This window comes from Daphnia carinata, chromosome 2 (genome assembly GCF_022539665.2).
Source record: "Daphnia carinata strain CSIRO-1 chromosome 2, CSIRO_AGI_Dcar_HiC_V3, whole genome shotgun sequence".
NCBI lineage: Eukaryota > Metazoa > Arthropoda > Branchiopoda > Diplostraca > Daphniidae > Daphnia > Daphnia carinata.
Genome location: NC_081332.1, coordinates 5,291,617 through 5,307,514, shown reverse-complemented (window position 1 = coordinate 5,307,514; position 15,898 = coordinate 5,291,617). Strand labels below are relative to the sequence as shown.

The following is a 15,898-nucleotide window of genomic DNA, read 5'->3' as shown; positions in this document are numbered from 1 at the left end:
TGACGGTATAAGTCCAAAACAGCGTCCATGTGTTAGTATTCTAACAATGTCATCTCTGCTCAAGGAAGGCTGCACAAACATCGGAAATCATCCATCGCTGATGCCATGGATTCGTATTAGATCAACTGACGTACTTTTCAACAGGAAATGGAAAAATCATCGCGTCCTTGGTGCAGCACCGCCTTGTTCATGTAATATTAGCTCGATTTTAAAGAAACGCAGTAACTGACGCTTCGCCTAAACCATGATGAATTTTAACATAAAGGTATACAGAATTAAATGAAAGCAACTGCCTTTCACTTTGGATGGGGGAAAATGTTAATGTCAACACGTTTTGTCCTTTATATGCCATACTAGATTACACCAGTTGAGCAAATGAAAATAACTACGGAAGTGCCGGTATGAATCGATTACAAAGTGCTTCTACTAGGGTGCAACAAATGAAGCGTTACTATGGAGACTAGTTCCAAACAACGGTGGCAATGGGCTTAACATTTATACGTCTTTTGTTTAGTCACCTGCGTTATTCGTGTGAAGATGGTTCCGGTTCCGATTAGCGGGTTTGCTCCGTCAGCAGTGAGTTCTCCGTCCCGCAGCGATGTTTCCAGCACGATTTTATTCGACACTTCAAAGAGTAATCAATTCGGTGTCAACGACGGTTTGAGGTCAATACAACGGTTGCTAAAAAATCGCTGGAGATTAGCGAACACGAAAGATCGGCTCAACATCGAATCGCTGAGTTCCTCTCGGCTGGCCATTTTAGCTGGGCCACAAGAACGCTACAATGAAGCTGAATTCAACGCACTTAGACAGTTTATCGATCTCGGTGGCAATCTATTGGTATTACTGGGCGAAGGAGGAGAACAACAGTTCAACACAAACATTAATTTTCTCCTCGAAGAGTATGGCATCATGATCAATAACGGTACAGCTACAACTTTGCATTAATTCAAGAGGGTCTTACCATTTACGTGTGGCATTCTAACGCAGATGCTGTGATCAGTACAATATACCAGAAATATTTCCACCCTAAGGAATGTTTCATTGAAGAGGTTCAGTCATGGATGGCAAATTCGACGTCGACGACCGCAGAAGCCACTACAAACACCAATAAAATTGTATATCCATATGGAGCAACGTTAAACGTAGCAAAACCAGCAGTTGTCATGGCAACAACGACTACCAGTTGCCTTCCGCAACAACGTCCCATCGCTGCCACTTACACCAATCCGAGGTAAGTAAACCCATTAAATGCTTTGCCATTGGTCAACGTAACCGATTTTACATTATCTGTAATTAGGCTAAAGGGTAACGGAGGTAAAATCGCCGTCATCGGTTCAGTTCACATCTTTTCTGACAGTTACATTGACAAGGAGGATAACAAACGATGGCTCGAAGACCTGGTCGATTACCTGACGGATAGTAAAGCTATCATTGCCGACCTGGACCGTGATCTTGACGTAATACATGAAAAGAAATAATGGAAGATTTCATTTGACTGAAACTGAAACTTGATAATTTAGATTGCTGAGTACGCTACAGTGCCGAATGTAATGCAACTGTCTCATCATCCCCGTGTTTGCTTAACGGAATCTGAAGAAGTGCCTCAAGATTGGACAACTCTTTTCCAGACCAAACGTAACAGTTCATTTAACTGAATTTGCCGTTCTGTTTGATTGTCTCTGTTCTAAAATAAAACAACATACCTTCCAGTGTTCAACTTGGACACGCATTTGGTTCCTAAGATTTTAGATTCGTATCAACAAGTCGGTGTTAAGCACGAACCCTTAAAATTGATTCCACCGCAATTCGAAACACCCCTTCCTGCTTTACAGGTACGTTGTCATTTCCTGTAGGTAGTGATTAAAAATATCTAATTAACTAATTTCTGGGTTTTAAAAAAAGGTTGCTGTTTTCCCACCACTTTTCCGTACTTTAAACGCGCCGCCACTGGAATTATACGACTTGGATGCGGAATTTAGTTCGGAAAAAAATCGACTTGCTCAGCTGACTAATCGTTGCAACGATAGCGATTTGGAGTATTACATCATCGAAGCCGGCCATATACTCAACATTATTCCGCAATTAAAACTGGTGGGCAATAATAACACAGAACGCGCCAAACAAATACTCCATCACGTTGTAGAACGCATTTCTCAATTCAAAAAATCTACTCCCATCTGACTTGTACCTTTGCCGATATTATTCCAAATGTACTGTTTATCAATAAATTTTGATTGTACGAGTCTTCAAAATATGATACTTACCGGGGATGGTTTTTCAGTACGATTACCTTTCTCAAAAGAAAAAGAAAAGCGGGAAATTGAATTTGATAAATCGCAAAACAACGCGCCAACTTACTTGAGACTCATAATTATTCTGTTAGTGATTCCGAGCGGTAATGGGGTTGAGATATGCGGGACCTAGATTTCACATTCTCCGTGATTGCTTCATAAAGTTTTCGTCTACGCTTTCCCTTTTCGTTTCATGGGCGCCAGAATCCAGGAGTAACGCAATGTGCATAAATAAGATGCCAAGAGGATGTTCTTGTTACATAACCAGTTAAGATTTCGCACTGCAAAATCAAACCGGCTTCTCTGCACTTTCTCAACTTTCTCCAGGATTTTATAGTCTCGTTCCCTACAAGCCGGTCTGCACCGAATACTGTTTGGGGGATAATGCCAATATGACGACTTCAAATTTAGCCACTTGGCAACTGCTTCAATTCTAAGTTACCTATCTAAAATGTTTCATTTACCTTTTCCTAATCAAAAAGGGTATTATCAGTTACCTTTATGCAGTAGATATCTCGCGGTCGGCCATGATAAACAATTTAAACAATGTGATATATTTTTCTTCTTCGAATACAAATACCTAATAACCCCAATTACGTTTAAAAAAAATTTAGAATTTGTTACCAATAACGTAATAATATTTCCCAGCTGAAACAGCACAGATAGCTAGTGCATGAAATCTCAAATTCCTCATAATTTGGAATTTTCTTTGAGCAGCCCTTGGAGTTTTTGGGTCAACATGATGTTTCCTTTAATTTTCAGTTTGCCTTGCATGTAAGCTTTCTGTGCGTTCAGCTTGCCGGTCACCTAAGCACATCGAAGGGCCGGTTAGTGGAACATGGGATCAACTATCAAATTTCTTTCTTACCAATGCGACCATATCTGCATCTTCTAGAGTAAGACTGCAATCGGCCTTGTTTCCTTTTGGTTTTCCCTGGTAGATATTACCTGGTTTGGCTTTCAAATCGACGACTAAGTGGCAACCGGATAACAAAATGTTAATTTCTCTAGCGTTTAAAACATAAAAATATATTACCCCATGATCCTGCTGGTTTTTTATTCGAAAGAATGATCCACTGATAAACTGCATTGATTTTAGCTCCCACTTCTGGCTGAGCATCCAGGCGTCGCTTCATTTCAGCGAAAACAGCCTCGCTCATTAGCCCAGTCGATGCCGCAGTTGGGGCTGCCGGTGCTGGGGCGGACGCAACGGACTTCAAATCAATATAGGCACCAGTCAATACGGATTTGCCTGTTTCCGCAACTTTAGTCTCTAGATGGATGCGGTTGCCTTCACGCCACATGTCAACATTGAGCGTTTGACCAGGAAGAACTGGACTGGAGAATCTGGCCTAAGTCGAAAAGATTAGTTAAGACAGTGGAAACAACATGGCGTAGACTGTAAACAGCTACCTTCATGGATTTAAATAATGCTGGATTATTGTCAGCATACTGTTGAAGAACTAGACGGCAAGAAATTCCGTAAGAGGCAAGTCCGTGAAGGATAGGGCGATCAAAACCCCCCATGGCGGCGAACGAAGCGTCGATATGTAGTGGATTGCGATCGCCAGTGAGGCGATACAAGGCAGCCTGCGATGAAAATAAAAATAATATTATAGCCTTCTGAGCATTATGAAACACGGAAGCATCTTCATAAACTACTAACCTGATCAATTGATGTCTTGTACGATAGAGAGGCATCGGGTTTACGTTTGGGAGGATCAACAGATGGAACGATGTGATCAGAATTGCGTTTACCACCAAAGCCACCAGCTCCGACAACGAAAATGGACCACTGGGCGGAGATAACCTTATCCCCCGTTTCGTCCACGACTTCCACTGTAAAATAGGAAGATAAAAATTATGTAGCCGCTAATTACTGAAACAATGAAAGAATTACCGTTTGTGACAATTACAGCTCCCGATTTCTTGTCCAAAATGTCGACAACCTTCAGACTGGCTTCCAAAGTTCCACTGGTTGGAATATCTTTGTGGACTTCAATATATTGTTCTCCGTGGAGTACCTAAATATTTGATGAAAATAAGAATACTGGCGATGCAAATTTTTCCCAATAATGAATATCAAGTCTACTTTGGAAAGATCAACTTGGAAACCAGGCATGCCACCGGTTATCATGTTGCTCTGGCTGAGAGCTTCTTGAGCCAAAAGTACACCGAAAGTCGGAATAGGTGCAAAAGTTTCATCGCCTTCATATAGGTAGCGAAGCCCATCTTTATCGCCAGTAGAAGCTCCGACTGGTAAAGGTTACGAGAAAAATAATTTTTTTAAAATTTGGAATCCTCATTTGTGATGGATATCATATACCTGACAAGGCATATAAGATGATTTCTCTTGGGGTGACTTGGCACTTGACTGGAGGTGGGCGCCAGTTCAGTGCTTGTTCCTACACAATCCATAGTGTTTTTATTGATGAAATATTACATGACTACATAAACATCGTTTCATACCACCGGGGACAGCTTTGCATCCCTGTTAGCGTCCTTTTCCATAAGATCTTGAAGAACTTTACCAAGTAACATGGAAGCCTAATCAGTAAATTTCGATCGGAAAAAGATTTCAGATTTTTAGTAAGTACTAAACCGAATAAATATTTTACTTCGCTTCCTTTAGGATGCAATGAGTTGTTAAAATTGCAAATCTGCTCCCAATTGTCACGCACTGCTTCCGGCAGAATGGGATCATTAGTGCTCTCACGCAAAGTCATTCCTCGTGTTCGTTCCCAGCGATCTGGAAGGTAGTAAGTCAGCATCACAAACGGCCCTTAAATTCTAGGCAAGGGAAAAATCAACTCACATTTTCCAACCCATCCTGCTGCAGCTTCAATGACGGAACCCGTGTCGGTGCAACTATCATGGCAAAGCCAAAGCACGACGGGAGCAACTAGATCCGGCCTCATACCTTCCATCATGTCTTTTAAAAAACAAAACAAAAATTAGGTACTCACGGCAAAGTAGAAATTAAATGTTTAAAAATAAATAAATGTTAACTCACCAGGGGGCAGAATCCCTTTGGTCAGGCGTGATCCAGCCATAGGGACAATAGTGTTGCAATGGATATTGTATTTCTTTCCTTCAATGGATAGCGTATTGCTCAACCCAAGGAGCCCTAGTTTCGCAGCACTGGAATGTAACACAACAACATTTAAACAGGCTTTCTGAGGATGATTAAAGATTTTGGTTGGGTACCTGTAATTGCTTTGTCCGAAATTGCCGTATATTCCGGCAACGGAAGAAGTCATAATAACACGGCCGTAATTTTGTTTGCGAAAATGCGGCCATGCTGCTCTGGTAGTGAGGAATGATCCACGCAAATGTACACGGTGAATCAAATCCCAATCGTTGTCGCTCGTATTTGCCACTGACTTATCACGCAAGATGCCAGCTAAAGGAATACAATTAGTATAGCATTAGCAAGCAGATGAGGTATAACATTAAAGTTTTCATTCATTGAGTGACAGACATGTGGGAAATCAACAAGGTAGTTACCAGAAATTTTGTTTTTCATGGGCAATGCTCATAATCATTAGAACACAACTGTCAGACCATCAGAATTGAAATGGTTTCAATAGTTACCATTTGTTTACTATTTTCATACCATTATTGACAAGAATATCGATCCTTCCATAGTTATCAATTGCAGTCTTAACTATCTTATCTCCTTCCTCAACACTGTTATAATCAGCAACAGCTTTGCCTCCTGTGTATGTAAAAAGTAGTAAATAAATTGAATGCAAGGAAATAATGAACGAAACACAAAAACAAACCTTTGTCTTTTATCTCATTTACAACAATGTCAGCTGCTCTTCCACTACCTTCACCACTTGCAGAACCACCTAAATCATTCACCACAACTGCAGCACCACGGTCAGCAAACCACAAGGCATATGCTCTTCCCAGTCCTTGAATGATAAAGACATGCTTTTGTTTGAACAGGTTCTTTTTTACTTATCAAGACAAGCTATGTAATTTTTTTAATATTTAAAATTTAATAAAAGAAGTTTGATTACATAAAAATTACTAACATGTTTTAAGATTGCAAACCAAGTGATTAAGTTCAACAGTTCAAATTAGTGATAAAGATTTCATGAATTCAACAGATTTTGCTTACCACCACCAGCCCCGGTTACAACTGCAACTTTTCCGTCGAATCTAAGTTGAGAAGACATCTTCGTTTGGGGTTGACAAACAACTGAGTTTGAACGACTGGAGGTTGCTCCCTTTCGTAGATTTGTTTAGTAGCTCGCTGCTTAGATGATCGATCAAAGTACGAATCGACATAAAACATGTACACTTGACTGTTAAGATTATAGAAAAACATGGGACAGCTGATTGTGCACAAGTTGGTAAATAGCTCACAAGGTGGCAAACAGCGGAGCAAACTTGTCAACGTACCGGAACGTACTGGCGCTTTACTGAACGCCATCTCTTGACTTTAACATGCAGAGCTCAAGCTGTTTTGCACGCGTTACATTGAACGTGCCAAGTACCCGGAGCGTACTGGCGATTTGGCACTGAACAGCCGCAATGCCATCTATGGAGTCTAACATGCGGAGCTCAATCTCTGTCGTGCAAAGGATACCCTGTTACTAATCCTGGTATGCTTTATGATTAGACTTCAAGGAAAGATACGTCAATTACTTTATTGTCGTACCTGTGGCGCTTTTTTTCTGCGAGCGGGTACGACGGCTATACAGCGATAATACTCAATTACATTTTGCGTTTCTCTTTTTATGACATGAGGGTTTCAAGGATAAATAACTCATGAGTAGACAAACTGGAATAACCAAACTTTTGGAGATTGGCCATGGCTTTCCAAAGTTGTAACTTTTTTAGCTGAAAGGCCTAATCACCTTTCATTGTTTTTTAAACCTCTAGATACTATTTCTAGTTACAAACATGACCAGAAGAGATAGAAATAGTGAGATTGTCAACTAACTGCACGTCAAACTAAATTTTGTCTGAGGTCCTTGAACTCAGAGTACATAGAGCTGCAATACGAAGGCAGTTACCTAATGCGTTACTACGCGGAGTCCGTCATAAATCTCATGGTGCTCGTAAATTCCTCCAAGACGAATTGTTCCCATTTTGAAATGGATTCCCTTTTTGACATTAAACCTTCGGGAATAATGTAATCAAACACTAATTATTACGATTACTATGTGAATCCAAGAAAGAAGTACAATATAGTTCTCTAAATACTGACCGCGAATTCAAAAACCGAGAAAGCGAGCTCTTAGCTCTCGTGCCAGTAATGTCCGTTCGCGTCTAGTGCCTTTGAGGACAGCTCGGTTCTCCGTGGCTCGCCGTGATAGGTAAGGCAGGACATCAAATAGCGAGCCATAAGGTACAGAGTTATAAACAATGTACCCTTCAGAAGCTATAAATTGTAAGACAATGCAACAATGATGATTCAATCAATATTTCATTTTCAATGAAAACTACCTAATTTCACAGTAATATTCGAAGCCATGCCGTAAATTTGGCCGAAAACTACAGTGTTGTCCTTTGGCGAAATACCCAATGATCCCATCTTTTTCAAGGCCTTTAATACGGATGTTTCGTTATGACTGGCCACAATGACATTACAGCGTTGACCTCCAGAACGAACTACTTGTTCCAGTAGGTGCTCTACCGCCCTGTTTTTATTTTTGTTTATTAGTACTACAATTATAATTTGAAATTATTTAACTGAACTTATCGTATACGTCAGAAGTAGCTTCGTAAGATGGATTTGTAGGGTCTGGATAATTTCCTTCCACACTTAGTTGGCGTTCGCGTTCCAGGTATGCACCCCTTACTATTTTAGCTCCAAAACCGACTCCCATTCGCTGGGTGATTTCGAGCTCATTGCAAATTTTTTCGAGGGCGTCCTGGAATATTAAAAATCTGTTCTTACGTTTCCACAAATAAATTCAAGGGAAGTCTATTATACCTTCAAGTAGCACTGATACGTGTTCCATACTACGGGTCTTGATTGGTTAAAAGCACCGGCCATGGATAACGCAGCAATGGAGATGGCCTGGTTCAAATAAGTAAATTCTCCATCGACGAGTAAACGAAGCTGAAGACCTGATGCAAAAGCGCCTACGCTTTTTAATCGTTCTAGCCCCTTCTCTAATTCAATGTTCTCTGTTTTGTCAAGGTATGACACAGGAGCAAGCAATCCACCGGTCATATAATTGGCCCATGAAGATATCGTGCGGAACTGGTCTTCCTTGTCCCGGTTGCGCTCGGCTAATTTGAGCTTTAAATGCGAAATATTTTTATTTAAAAGACTTTAACTGAATAAATGCGTATAAGTTTTTACCAACAAATCAGCGCTGATTAGTGCAGTGATTTTCGTTTGAAGACACGATAAGGGACCACCATGTTGATACGCGATTTCAGCCAACTGTAGCGTCACATCCACATTAGAATTGTACCGACTTTATAAACAGAGAAACTATGATAAGAAAACGAAGATGTGTAAATTAGCAAAAGAGTCTTACTTTTCGTCACTTTTCTGCCCAACGTCTTCTTCTAGTGATGGAAGAATCATTAGTTTTATACCAACTTTCTTTAACTTGTTGGCTGTCTCTTTCAGCGATTGTGGATCATCTCCAGCAACAAACTGATCGTATAAAGTTGGCCGAAGAATTTTTTCCAGCAATCCCCGCCCTAACACCCTCTGACTATGCTCCAGTACCTATCAAACAAATTAAACAAACAATGAAAAGATCAGTGAAACAGAATTTTTTTTTAATGTTTACCTTCAAACTGTTTTGCAGCAAGAAATCAAACGAGCACAATTTGAGCACAATCCAAGCCCTCAGAATTTCGGCACGGCTTAAATGGGCATAAGCAGTACGATGGTCAGCGAATGAAATTTTTTTTTCTGGGTTATTAACCAGTGAACTGCTGGACCTGCATGTTGCAATGTGTTGGCGCATCAGCCGAGGCTGGCGTAGGAGAGAAACAATAATAGACATTCTGTTCCAACGAGTAACAGCAAACTAATATCTTACTCTGTACAAGATTTAGTCCTATCTCACATACTCGGAAGACTACAATTAAATCGTTGAGGGTGCGTATCGCTTATCAAACAAGAAAAAAAAATCGAAAACATCCCTCGCATCCTTTCATTTAGTTAAAATACAATGGATGACGAATCGTGTCCTTGCATGAACAAAAATACAAAATCGCTTTATAAACAAACCCACTTCGATTTCATTTGAATTTATTCTCCCCACGGAATTACTAAAAAAAAAAGTGTATACAGAGTCCTGATTTAAAGTTTGAAAATTGGCAAGAAATTTTTCAACTAAAGCTAATGAGATGCGGAGTTTTTAAAAAAACTAAAATTCTAAAAAAAGAATTCCAAAATGCAAAAATTTGAGCAAGAAAATTAGCGATCATACAAAAACATTTAAAACGAAAACTGGAAATTCTAAAACGAAATGGCTATTTCACAAGTTTGGCAAGATTAATCTAAGAACCTAAGAGATCATGCTAAGGCACTCAAATTTGATCCTTTCCGGGACACAGTTGATAGCGCTGCGACGCTTCCAGCGAGTTTAGGAGTTTCGCAAAAGGCGGATACCGCTGAAGAGTTTCACTGTCACCGATGACAATCAGTTTGTGCTTGGCTCGCGTCAGGGCTACAGTCAAACGTCTTATGTCATGCAAAATTGTTTGCGTGCCTTCCGCGACAGTTGATTCGCCATCTTTTTCACTCTTAGTACAGCTGTAAATAATGGCTTCTTTATCACGACCTTGGTACTGATCAACTGTGTTGATCTCTAATTCGGGTGTGTCAATCGTCATCTTCTTCAAATGCTGCACCTGCGACTGGTAAGGTGCGATAATTCCCATTTGGTCGTAAGGTAAGCCGCTGCCGTGCAACGCCTTAACAATAAGTAGAGCCAATTTGGCTTCCAAATGATTAACTGGCGATTTGGTGCTCTCATCACTTTCGATTTCCGAATGATTGGCTTTGATAGCACCCAACAAGCTTGTGTCGAGGAAGACAACAGCATGACGTAATCCAGGTTTAATGACCGAGAGAAGCCATGGTCGATCAGCATATTCCTGTTCGATGGAAGTAAGAGAAGGCAATTGGAGCGTTGCCAGCTCGATGGCTTCATTGCCACACTCCAGCTCGCCTCCGTACGTCAATTTATTGGCCAGAATATTGACCGGGCCGCACATCCGGTATTGAAGCTTGAGGGTTACAGCGGCTGTGGGTGTCACTCGACTCAGCCGCACGAACAGTGATTCATCCATTCCCAAAGATCTGTGAAAAAAAATGATAAATTTAGACCAAGTCGTGAACACGGAATAATTCCTTAAGGCGATTTACTATGAATATCCGGAAACATCCTAACACCAAGAGTTTGGAAATGATTGAAATCTTTAAAAAAAAGGGCAAGTTAAAATCAGTGGAGAGAACTGTGAGAAGATCCGTAAATATTTTCGTGAGAAAGCTTTATCACGACGTTGGGCGTCTCCCATGAGATCATAGGCAATTCCAAGGGTCAAGGGCCTCACTGCCAAATAGGGTCTTACTTTTCGCTCTTTATTTATTGCGGAGCAAAAAAGAAATGAACAAGATTAAGCTAACGTGAAAATTGTTTCAAACAAAGTTTTGGAATTTCAAGGGTAGAACAATTATTTTACGTGACCCGGAAATATGGTAGAAAACAAACATATTTTTAACTGGGGAAAAACCAACTGGCCAAAAATTTTTACGAGTATCTAACAACGCAAGTGCGAATGCGGATCTTGACCGTGACTCACTTCAAAGACGTCGCCAGATAATGGCTAATAAATGTTTAATAGTTTCGTTTGTCGCGCTGACTTTAATGGACTGCGCATCTGCCGGTAAACGGCCTCAATTAATTCGGGGATAACTGCATGCGGCAGCCATACAAATATCATAAAATAAATTGTTACTATTACTTTTCACGTGGATATGAACGTCCATTTACGCATAATTCACGAACAACAACAAAAAAATGGGATGTAAAAATTCGTCACGATACTTAATCTCCAATTCCGGAACCCAAACAATAAAACGAAATGACTATGTGCACGAAGATTCAAGGTTAAACCAAGAAAGGCGTAAACAACAAAATTGAAGATTCAGCGGAGCGCAAAGAACTGTAGCACAATAACTTCTGCCTTCAGTTGCGCCCAAATATAGAGGAGGAGTTTAACGCTTACAATTTGTTTTGTGATGATTCATTTTTTTGTTTTCTTTAAAGAAAAGGGAGGATCGAGATCGAAAAACTAACGCACCGGTATAAAAAAAGGGCATGAAACGGATGGTATTACGCTCAGTCCCACATCAGATCCCATACGCCCAACTTGCCTCCTCTACGAAGATGAAATTCGTGGTATGTTTCTCATTTAACAAGCAATTAAAAAAAATTTTCTAGTTCCAAACTAATCACATTGTCTTAGCAGATTTGCGTTGTTCTTGTGTTTGCTGCAGCGAAAGCTGTCCCCAACCCAACCTATGTACAGTATGGGGCTGTTCCTGTAGGCTTTCAAAGCCAATATCATGCGCAAAATGAGCTCGGCCAATACGCTTTCGGTCATCAAGATCCCAACCAGGTGCGAAGCGAGACTAAGGATGCTTTCGGTATCGTCCGTGGATCGTACAGGTACAGAAATTAATTTGATTTTCAAAGAAAGGGAAACATAGCTGATTGTAAAATTACAGTTACGCAAACCCGGATGGAAGTATCGTGACTAACAACTACGTCGCGGATGAGAATGGCTTTCGCTCTTCTTTGGCGCCATCTAATGGACCCCTTCTACCTCTTGTGGGAAAAGCACCTAAATTGCCTATCAGCCACGTCCCCATTGCTGGTAAGTAAAATCTTTGAATAGAAATTTGTGTTTTATTATTCTACTAGATGATCAAATCCTTTGGTAGTTGCTGCGGCACCAGTTCCAGTAGCCACTGCACCTGTTCATGTTGTTGCCCCCACGGCTTCGGTGAAAGGTGAGTCACTTTTAATTTTGAAAAAAAAAATAAAATAAATCATGCATAAAGCATCGTGACTTAGCATTTCCCTTTAACGCAAACAGTTGAGCAGCCAACGGTGGTACAGTTTGCCGGTGGCCACGTTGCTCCAGGTAAAACGCTACTCAATTTTAATGTTGTTTGAACGACTTATCTTATTTATCTTACTGTTATTGAAACGCAGTTGCAACAGCTCCACTAGGGATCAACCCGTACGGATACGCCTACGCGCCTTACCCCTATTCTTCATACCACTATGCGCCTCATGTTTCGCCTTACGGACCAGTGGTAGTGCGGTCTTGGTAAAAAGCATCGCGGGTTCTTGAAGAGACAACATCGCAACCATAAACAAAATTTGAATTTAATCAAATCCCTCCCATCCCATCCTTTACATTTCTGACGAAAAATTTCGGGTTGAAATTAAAATACACCATCGCTTTTCAAACTTTGTTTTCTTAAAGGAATTAAAAAAATAAATCCTTACTTGGCAGTTCGGCTTTGGACGACTGGTGGAAGTTGAAGTGGATCGCCAACAAGAACGAATTTTTTGGCAGCTGTTAGGGGTCCAAGAACAGCCAATTGTAAAGCTTGCGCAGCTTCGTCGACGATGCACAAGTCAAATTTGCGGCGAATCAGAGCCGGATGTCCGACACTAAGGCAAGTGGCTGCTATCACAGGTACGCTATGCCAGATATGGAGTAAATTAAACTTTAATTTCAGATATAGCTGAAGTAGATATACTTGTAAACAGTTTCTAGTTCCTCTACGGTATGACAATTTTGAGTTTTAACTTCTGCACTAAAAGGCAAAATGGCAGGGTGGGTTCGGTGTTCCCGTCCAATGCGAAGAAATTCGACGTCATTGAATTGGGCAAGTTTGAGCAAGACGTTGTCAACAGCAGAATGGGTGTAGCTGGTCAAGAGTACAGACTGACCAAGAAGGACGGCCAGTCGTATCAACGCCACGATGAGAGAAGTTTTTCCAGTACCTGGTAGACCATTTATGAGGCAATAGTCTTCGCAGGTTAGAGCTTTTAGGACAGCCCTCCTCTGAAATGCATTCAAGGGCTTTAAAACAGGCCACAACACTTCAAGCAGCGATTTTGGCAATCCAGCTTTGAAAACCGGAAGCCTTTGGTCAATGACCAACTCTCTGAGTTTGGCCGCATTTGCATTATTTGCCATCAAGCGGCTGAGATTAGCATACAAAAGAGTTTGTCCGCCTTGATATTCCATTTTGTCCAAATGAAGTACCTATGGAAAAAACGAAATGAATTAGCTTGTAGGTTTTTATTATGTAAAACTTTGCCGTAAGGACGTACGAGAACCAAAAATTTGTTGAAAGTAGGCCTTTATTTAAATTTAAACGAAACTTCTCACCTCGTAATTACGATCCCAATTGTGGACATTCCTGTCGGTCGATACGGTAACGGAACTAGCACTGATATCAATCAGACAGCCAGTAGCTACAGCTACCTCTTTATCTGTGCTGAGTACTACACTGTCACCTCGTTGCAAGGAAATGCGCGTGGGCAGATAATTACGATTAGCTGGAACAAGTTTGATTGAATATTGGTTTAATTCAGATGTCGGATTTTGGGACGCTAGGCAATGTTCGACCTGTTTAATAAATGTTTTTTTTCCTCAAATTAACGAACGTTACGTTGGTTAATAAACGAGCAGTAGAAGTACCTGTAAATAACTGATACAATTTCCTTGAGATTCTCTGTCAAGCGGATCAATGCACCAAATATCGCTTATTGAGCGAGATCGAGCCTGAGTTTCTTCAAATTCGAGCCGCAGCATCTTTGACCAGTGTAAAAAATAGTTTTGGTGTGCAGACGTTAAATGATCAACCGACTCTAACGGTAAAGGCATTGACGACGGTGTTTCGTTAGCGCTATCTTCAGCAATCTTTTGGAAACCTTATACTGTTTAACCTCGGTTACCGCTTAAGTTAAAATGGAATTTAAATCTAACCTGATAAATGGTGCATTCAACTCGTAACGGACAGGAGTTGCACTGGTTCACGCGATCAATGCGCGTGGGAAGTGGAGCTTCGGATATTTCTCCGCTTTCCGAAATCGAGGTAGGAGAGGTTAAATATTTGACCATTTCGTTTCTCAGCTGAACGAGACCCTGTTTTTCGTTGTGTCCTGCAGGAACATGCTGAATGGCACCGTCTTTGAGGTAAAGTAATAAGCCACCTGGGTTGTTAGGATCTGTAACTTTCTTTATGCCATTCTGTTGATTCATCATCATTGAATATAAGGTAACCTGTCCTTTGTGTTCTGCTGAGAAAGAAGACCGCCCAGTCTTCAACTCTAAAGGCATCTTAACTTTACCCAACTTTTTATCATTCACCTGTGTAATGTTTTCCGTGATATTAATATAGACTAACTTCTTAATCAAAATTCGTAAAGTATAAATGATTTACAACCTTCACGGTGAAATCGACCTTCCCCTTGATGCCGAGCCATGGTGACCACATATTTTCTTCTACATCGCAGACAGTGTCAATGTGACCATCCCAAAATGTCGGAGGATTGCCATATTTTCCGTTTTTGCTTGCTATCTTTTTCGTATCAGTTTCATGCGGAAGGTATGGACTTGTATCGACGACGTATTTATCAATAAAAGTCTTGACCATTGGGATATAACCCGAAATACTTTCTTTCAGATTACATTTCAGTATATTGGCTCCATAGAGATCATGAATCGTTGCGGGATCACTGAGTAACGCGTCGGCGATTTGATTCAGAGAAGGAGTGTCGTAGAATTTTCCAATTAAAGCCTAATAAAATTGCACATACAAATTTATCTGTTTGTACAAGCACTCAGGATAACCAATACATACTTTTTGTAAAAGGCGGTGAACCAGAGTTCCATTTAACATAACCTGGTTGGTGGGCTCAATACCACGAAATCTCTCAGAGAGCACAGCTTTACGCTGACAAAAGAGGGAGGAAACAACTGAGGTTCCTGATATTAGCAGATCTGGTTTGACAACAATTAGACCACTTCTACAGTCAATTATAGCTAAGTCATAGCTTTCAAAATTTTCGTCAAAGGATTCATACCAATCAGCATGGATGTGAATTACATCCCCCATATTGACAAATGTGTTTAGCCTATGTGAAAGGAAAAATAAACTGTACCATCACACTAAAATTATGTATAACATTTCTTACTACCAGAAGTCTCTTAGAATGCAAATCTTCTTACATCTCTGAGTTTCGTCAATAGGGGAAACAACAAGTCTCACTTCCTGGGCATTTTCAGTTTTATCACACTCAATAACTTTGTGTCTACCAAGGCTGTAGACATCCTTTTTCAATGGTTTCTTCATGATAAATTAAATGTGAAGTGTAGACAAGGATAACAAGCAATATACTGAAATGACAAATTACTCGTAAGCAACAAAGTTTCGCTTTCAACCTTACACAGATCTGTTCGATGTGAATCCATTCGCGCCTAAATTTTTTGACAGCAGGATTGCCACTAATATGAAATACAAAGAAACCGGAAACCGCCAAGGCGACATCTAGAGACGCAATATGGCACCCTCACGTTGC

General features: G+C 40.5%; 5 protein-coding genes across 6 annotated transcripts in view; 2 read left to right on the top strand and 3 right to left on the bottom strand.

The window, feature by feature from the left end:
* The first annotated feature begins 537 nt into the window (after positions 1 to 537).
* LOC130686616 (intraflagellar transport protein 52 homolog) lies at positions 538 to 2,255 on the top strand. The gene is made up of 6 exons (XM_057509737.1): positions 538 to 925; positions 991 to 1,234; positions 1,301 to 1,460; positions 1,524 to 1,638; positions 1,714 to 1,835; positions 1,906 to 2,255. Exons 1-6 carry the CDS (start codon positions 538 to 540, stop codon positions 2,182 to 2,184), a joined length of 1,308 nt encoding a protein of 435 aa, XP_057365720.1. The 3' UTR covers positions 2,185 to 2,255.
* A 574-nt stretch (positions 2,256 to 2,829) lies between these two features.
* LOC130686596 (peroxisomal multifunctional enzyme type 2-like) lies at positions 2,830 to 6,612 on the bottom strand. Its single transcript, XM_057509714.2, has 16 exons — positions 6,424 to 6,612; positions 6,080 to 6,214; positions 5,911 to 6,012; positions 5,502 to 5,697; positions 5,308 to 5,435; positions 5,110 to 5,226; positions 4,913 to 5,043; positions 4,764 to 4,841; positions 4,621 to 4,699; positions 4,387 to 4,550; positions 4,195 to 4,318; positions 3,961 to 4,133; positions 3,708 to 3,884; positions 3,331 to 3,646; positions 3,163 to 3,266; positions 2,830 to 3,101 (listed from the first exon to the last, which is right to left on the bottom strand). The coding sequence occupies exons 1-16, from the start codon at positions 6,479 to 6,481 to the stop codon at positions 2,985 to 2,987; spliced, it is 2,199 nt and encodes a 732-aa protein (XP_057365697.1). The 5' UTR covers positions 6,482 to 6,612; the 3' UTR covers positions 2,830 to 2,984.
* A 549-nt stretch (positions 6,613 to 7,161) lies between these two features.
* Positions 7,162 to 15,898, bottom strand: part of LOC130686611 (hydroxyproline dehydrogenase-like) — a 95,773-nt gene continuing 87,036 nt past the window's right edge. The window contains exons 2-9 of one of the 2 annotated variants that reach the window (XM_059497646.1): positions 9,065 to 9,307; positions 8,804 to 9,000; positions 8,623 to 8,740; positions 8,248 to 8,559; positions 8,010 to 8,185; positions 7,758 to 7,951; positions 7,519 to 7,692; positions 7,162 to 7,430 (exon numbers count right to left, since the gene is read on the bottom strand). In XM_059497646.1, coding sequence (XP_059353629.1) covers positions 7,526 to 7,692; positions 7,758 to 7,951; positions 8,010 to 8,185; positions 8,248 to 8,559; positions 8,623 to 8,740; positions 8,804 to 9,000; positions 9,065 to 9,283 — 1,383 coding nt within the window. In that variant the 5' untranslated portion in view covers positions 9,284 to 9,307 and the 3' untranslated portion in view covers positions 7,162 to 7,430; positions 7,519 to 7,525. Of the gene's footprint in view, positions 7,455 to 7,518; positions 7,693 to 7,757; positions 7,952 to 8,009; positions 8,186 to 8,247; positions 8,560 to 8,622; positions 8,741 to 8,803; positions 9,001 to 9,064; positions 9,400 to 15,898 lie in introns of those variants that run through there. The other variant, XM_057509729.2, reaches the window with a different exon arrangement.
* Positions 9,420 to 15,795, bottom strand: LOC130686593 (DNA replication ATP-dependent helicase/nuclease DNA2-like). The gene is made up of 9 exons (XM_057509711.2): positions 15,518 to 15,795; positions 15,181 to 15,454; positions 14,764 to 15,117; positions 14,304 to 14,687; positions 14,016 to 14,237; positions 13,704 to 13,943; positions 13,066 to 13,577; positions 12,809 to 13,006; positions 9,420 to 10,587 (listed from the first exon to the last, which is right to left on the bottom strand). Exons 1-9 carry the CDS (start codon positions 15,670 to 15,672, stop codon positions 9,813 to 9,815), a joined length of 3,114 nt encoding a protein of 1,037 aa, XP_057365694.1. The 5' UTR covers positions 15,673 to 15,795; the 3' UTR covers positions 9,420 to 9,812.
* On the top strand, positions 11,562 to 12,769 carry LOC130686631 (cuticle protein 7-like). Its single transcript, XM_057509764.2, has 6 exons — positions 11,562 to 11,689; positions 11,760 to 11,959; positions 12,019 to 12,167; positions 12,235 to 12,303; positions 12,390 to 12,437; positions 12,509 to 12,769. The coding sequence occupies exons 1-6, from the start codon at positions 11,609 to 11,611 to the stop codon at positions 12,628 to 12,630; spliced, it is 669 nt and encodes a 222-aa protein (XP_057365747.1). The 5' UTR covers positions 11,562 to 11,608; the 3' UTR covers positions 12,631 to 12,769.

Excerpts from the sequence above, each read along its gene's own strand:
- LOC130686616 (XM_057509737.1), top strand. The coding sequence starts at position 538 with ATGGTTCCGGTTCCGATTAGCGGGTTTGCTCCGTCAGCAGTGAGTTCT. Across the intron at positions 926-990 it reads TGGCATCATGATCAATAACG|ATGCTGTGATCAGTACAATA; the intron begins GTACAGCTACAA and ends ATTCTAACGCAG. Across the intron at positions 1,639-1,713 it reads AACTCTTTTCCAGACCAAAC|TGTTCAACTTGGACACGCAT; the intron begins GTAACAGTTCAT and ends CATACCTTCCAG.
- LOC130686596 (XM_057509714.2), bottom strand. The coding sequence starts at position 6,481 with ATGTCTTCTCAACTTAGATTCGACGGAAAAGTTGCAGTTGTAACCGGG. Across the intron at positions 6,215-6,423 it reads TGTAACCGGGGCTGGTGGTG|GACTGGGAAGAGCATATGCC; the intron begins GTAAGCAAAATC and ends TTATCATTCAAG. Across the intron at positions 5,044-5,109 it reads AGCAGGATGGGTTGGAAAAT|ATCGCTGGGAACGAACACGA; the intron begins GTGAGTTGATTT and ends ACTACCTTCCAG.
- LOC130686631 (XM_057509764.2), top strand. The coding sequence starts at position 11,609 with ATGAAACGGATGGTATTACGCTCAGTCCCACATCAGATCCCATACGCC. Across the intron at positions 11,690-11,759 it reads CTACGAAGATGAAATTCGTG|ATTTGCGTTGTTCTTGTGTT; the intron begins GTATGTTTCTCA and ends TTGTCTTAGCAG. Across the intron at positions 12,304-12,389 it reads CCCCACGGCTTCGGTGAAAG|TTGAGCAGCCAACGGTGGTA; the intron begins GTGAGTCACTTT and ends TAACGCAAACAG.
- LOC130686593 (XM_057509711.2), bottom strand. The coding sequence starts at position 15,672 with ATGAAGAAACCATTGAAAAAGGATGTCTACAGCCTTGGTAGACACAAA. Across the intron at positions 15,455-15,517 it reads TGCATTCTAAGAGACTTCTG|GCTAAACACATTTGTCAATA; the intron begins GTAGTAAGAAAT and ends CCTTTCACATAG. Across the intron at positions 13,007-13,065 it reads GAACTAGAAACTGTTTACAA|CGTACCTGTGATAGCAGCCA; the intron begins GTATATCTACTT and ends TATCTGGCATAG.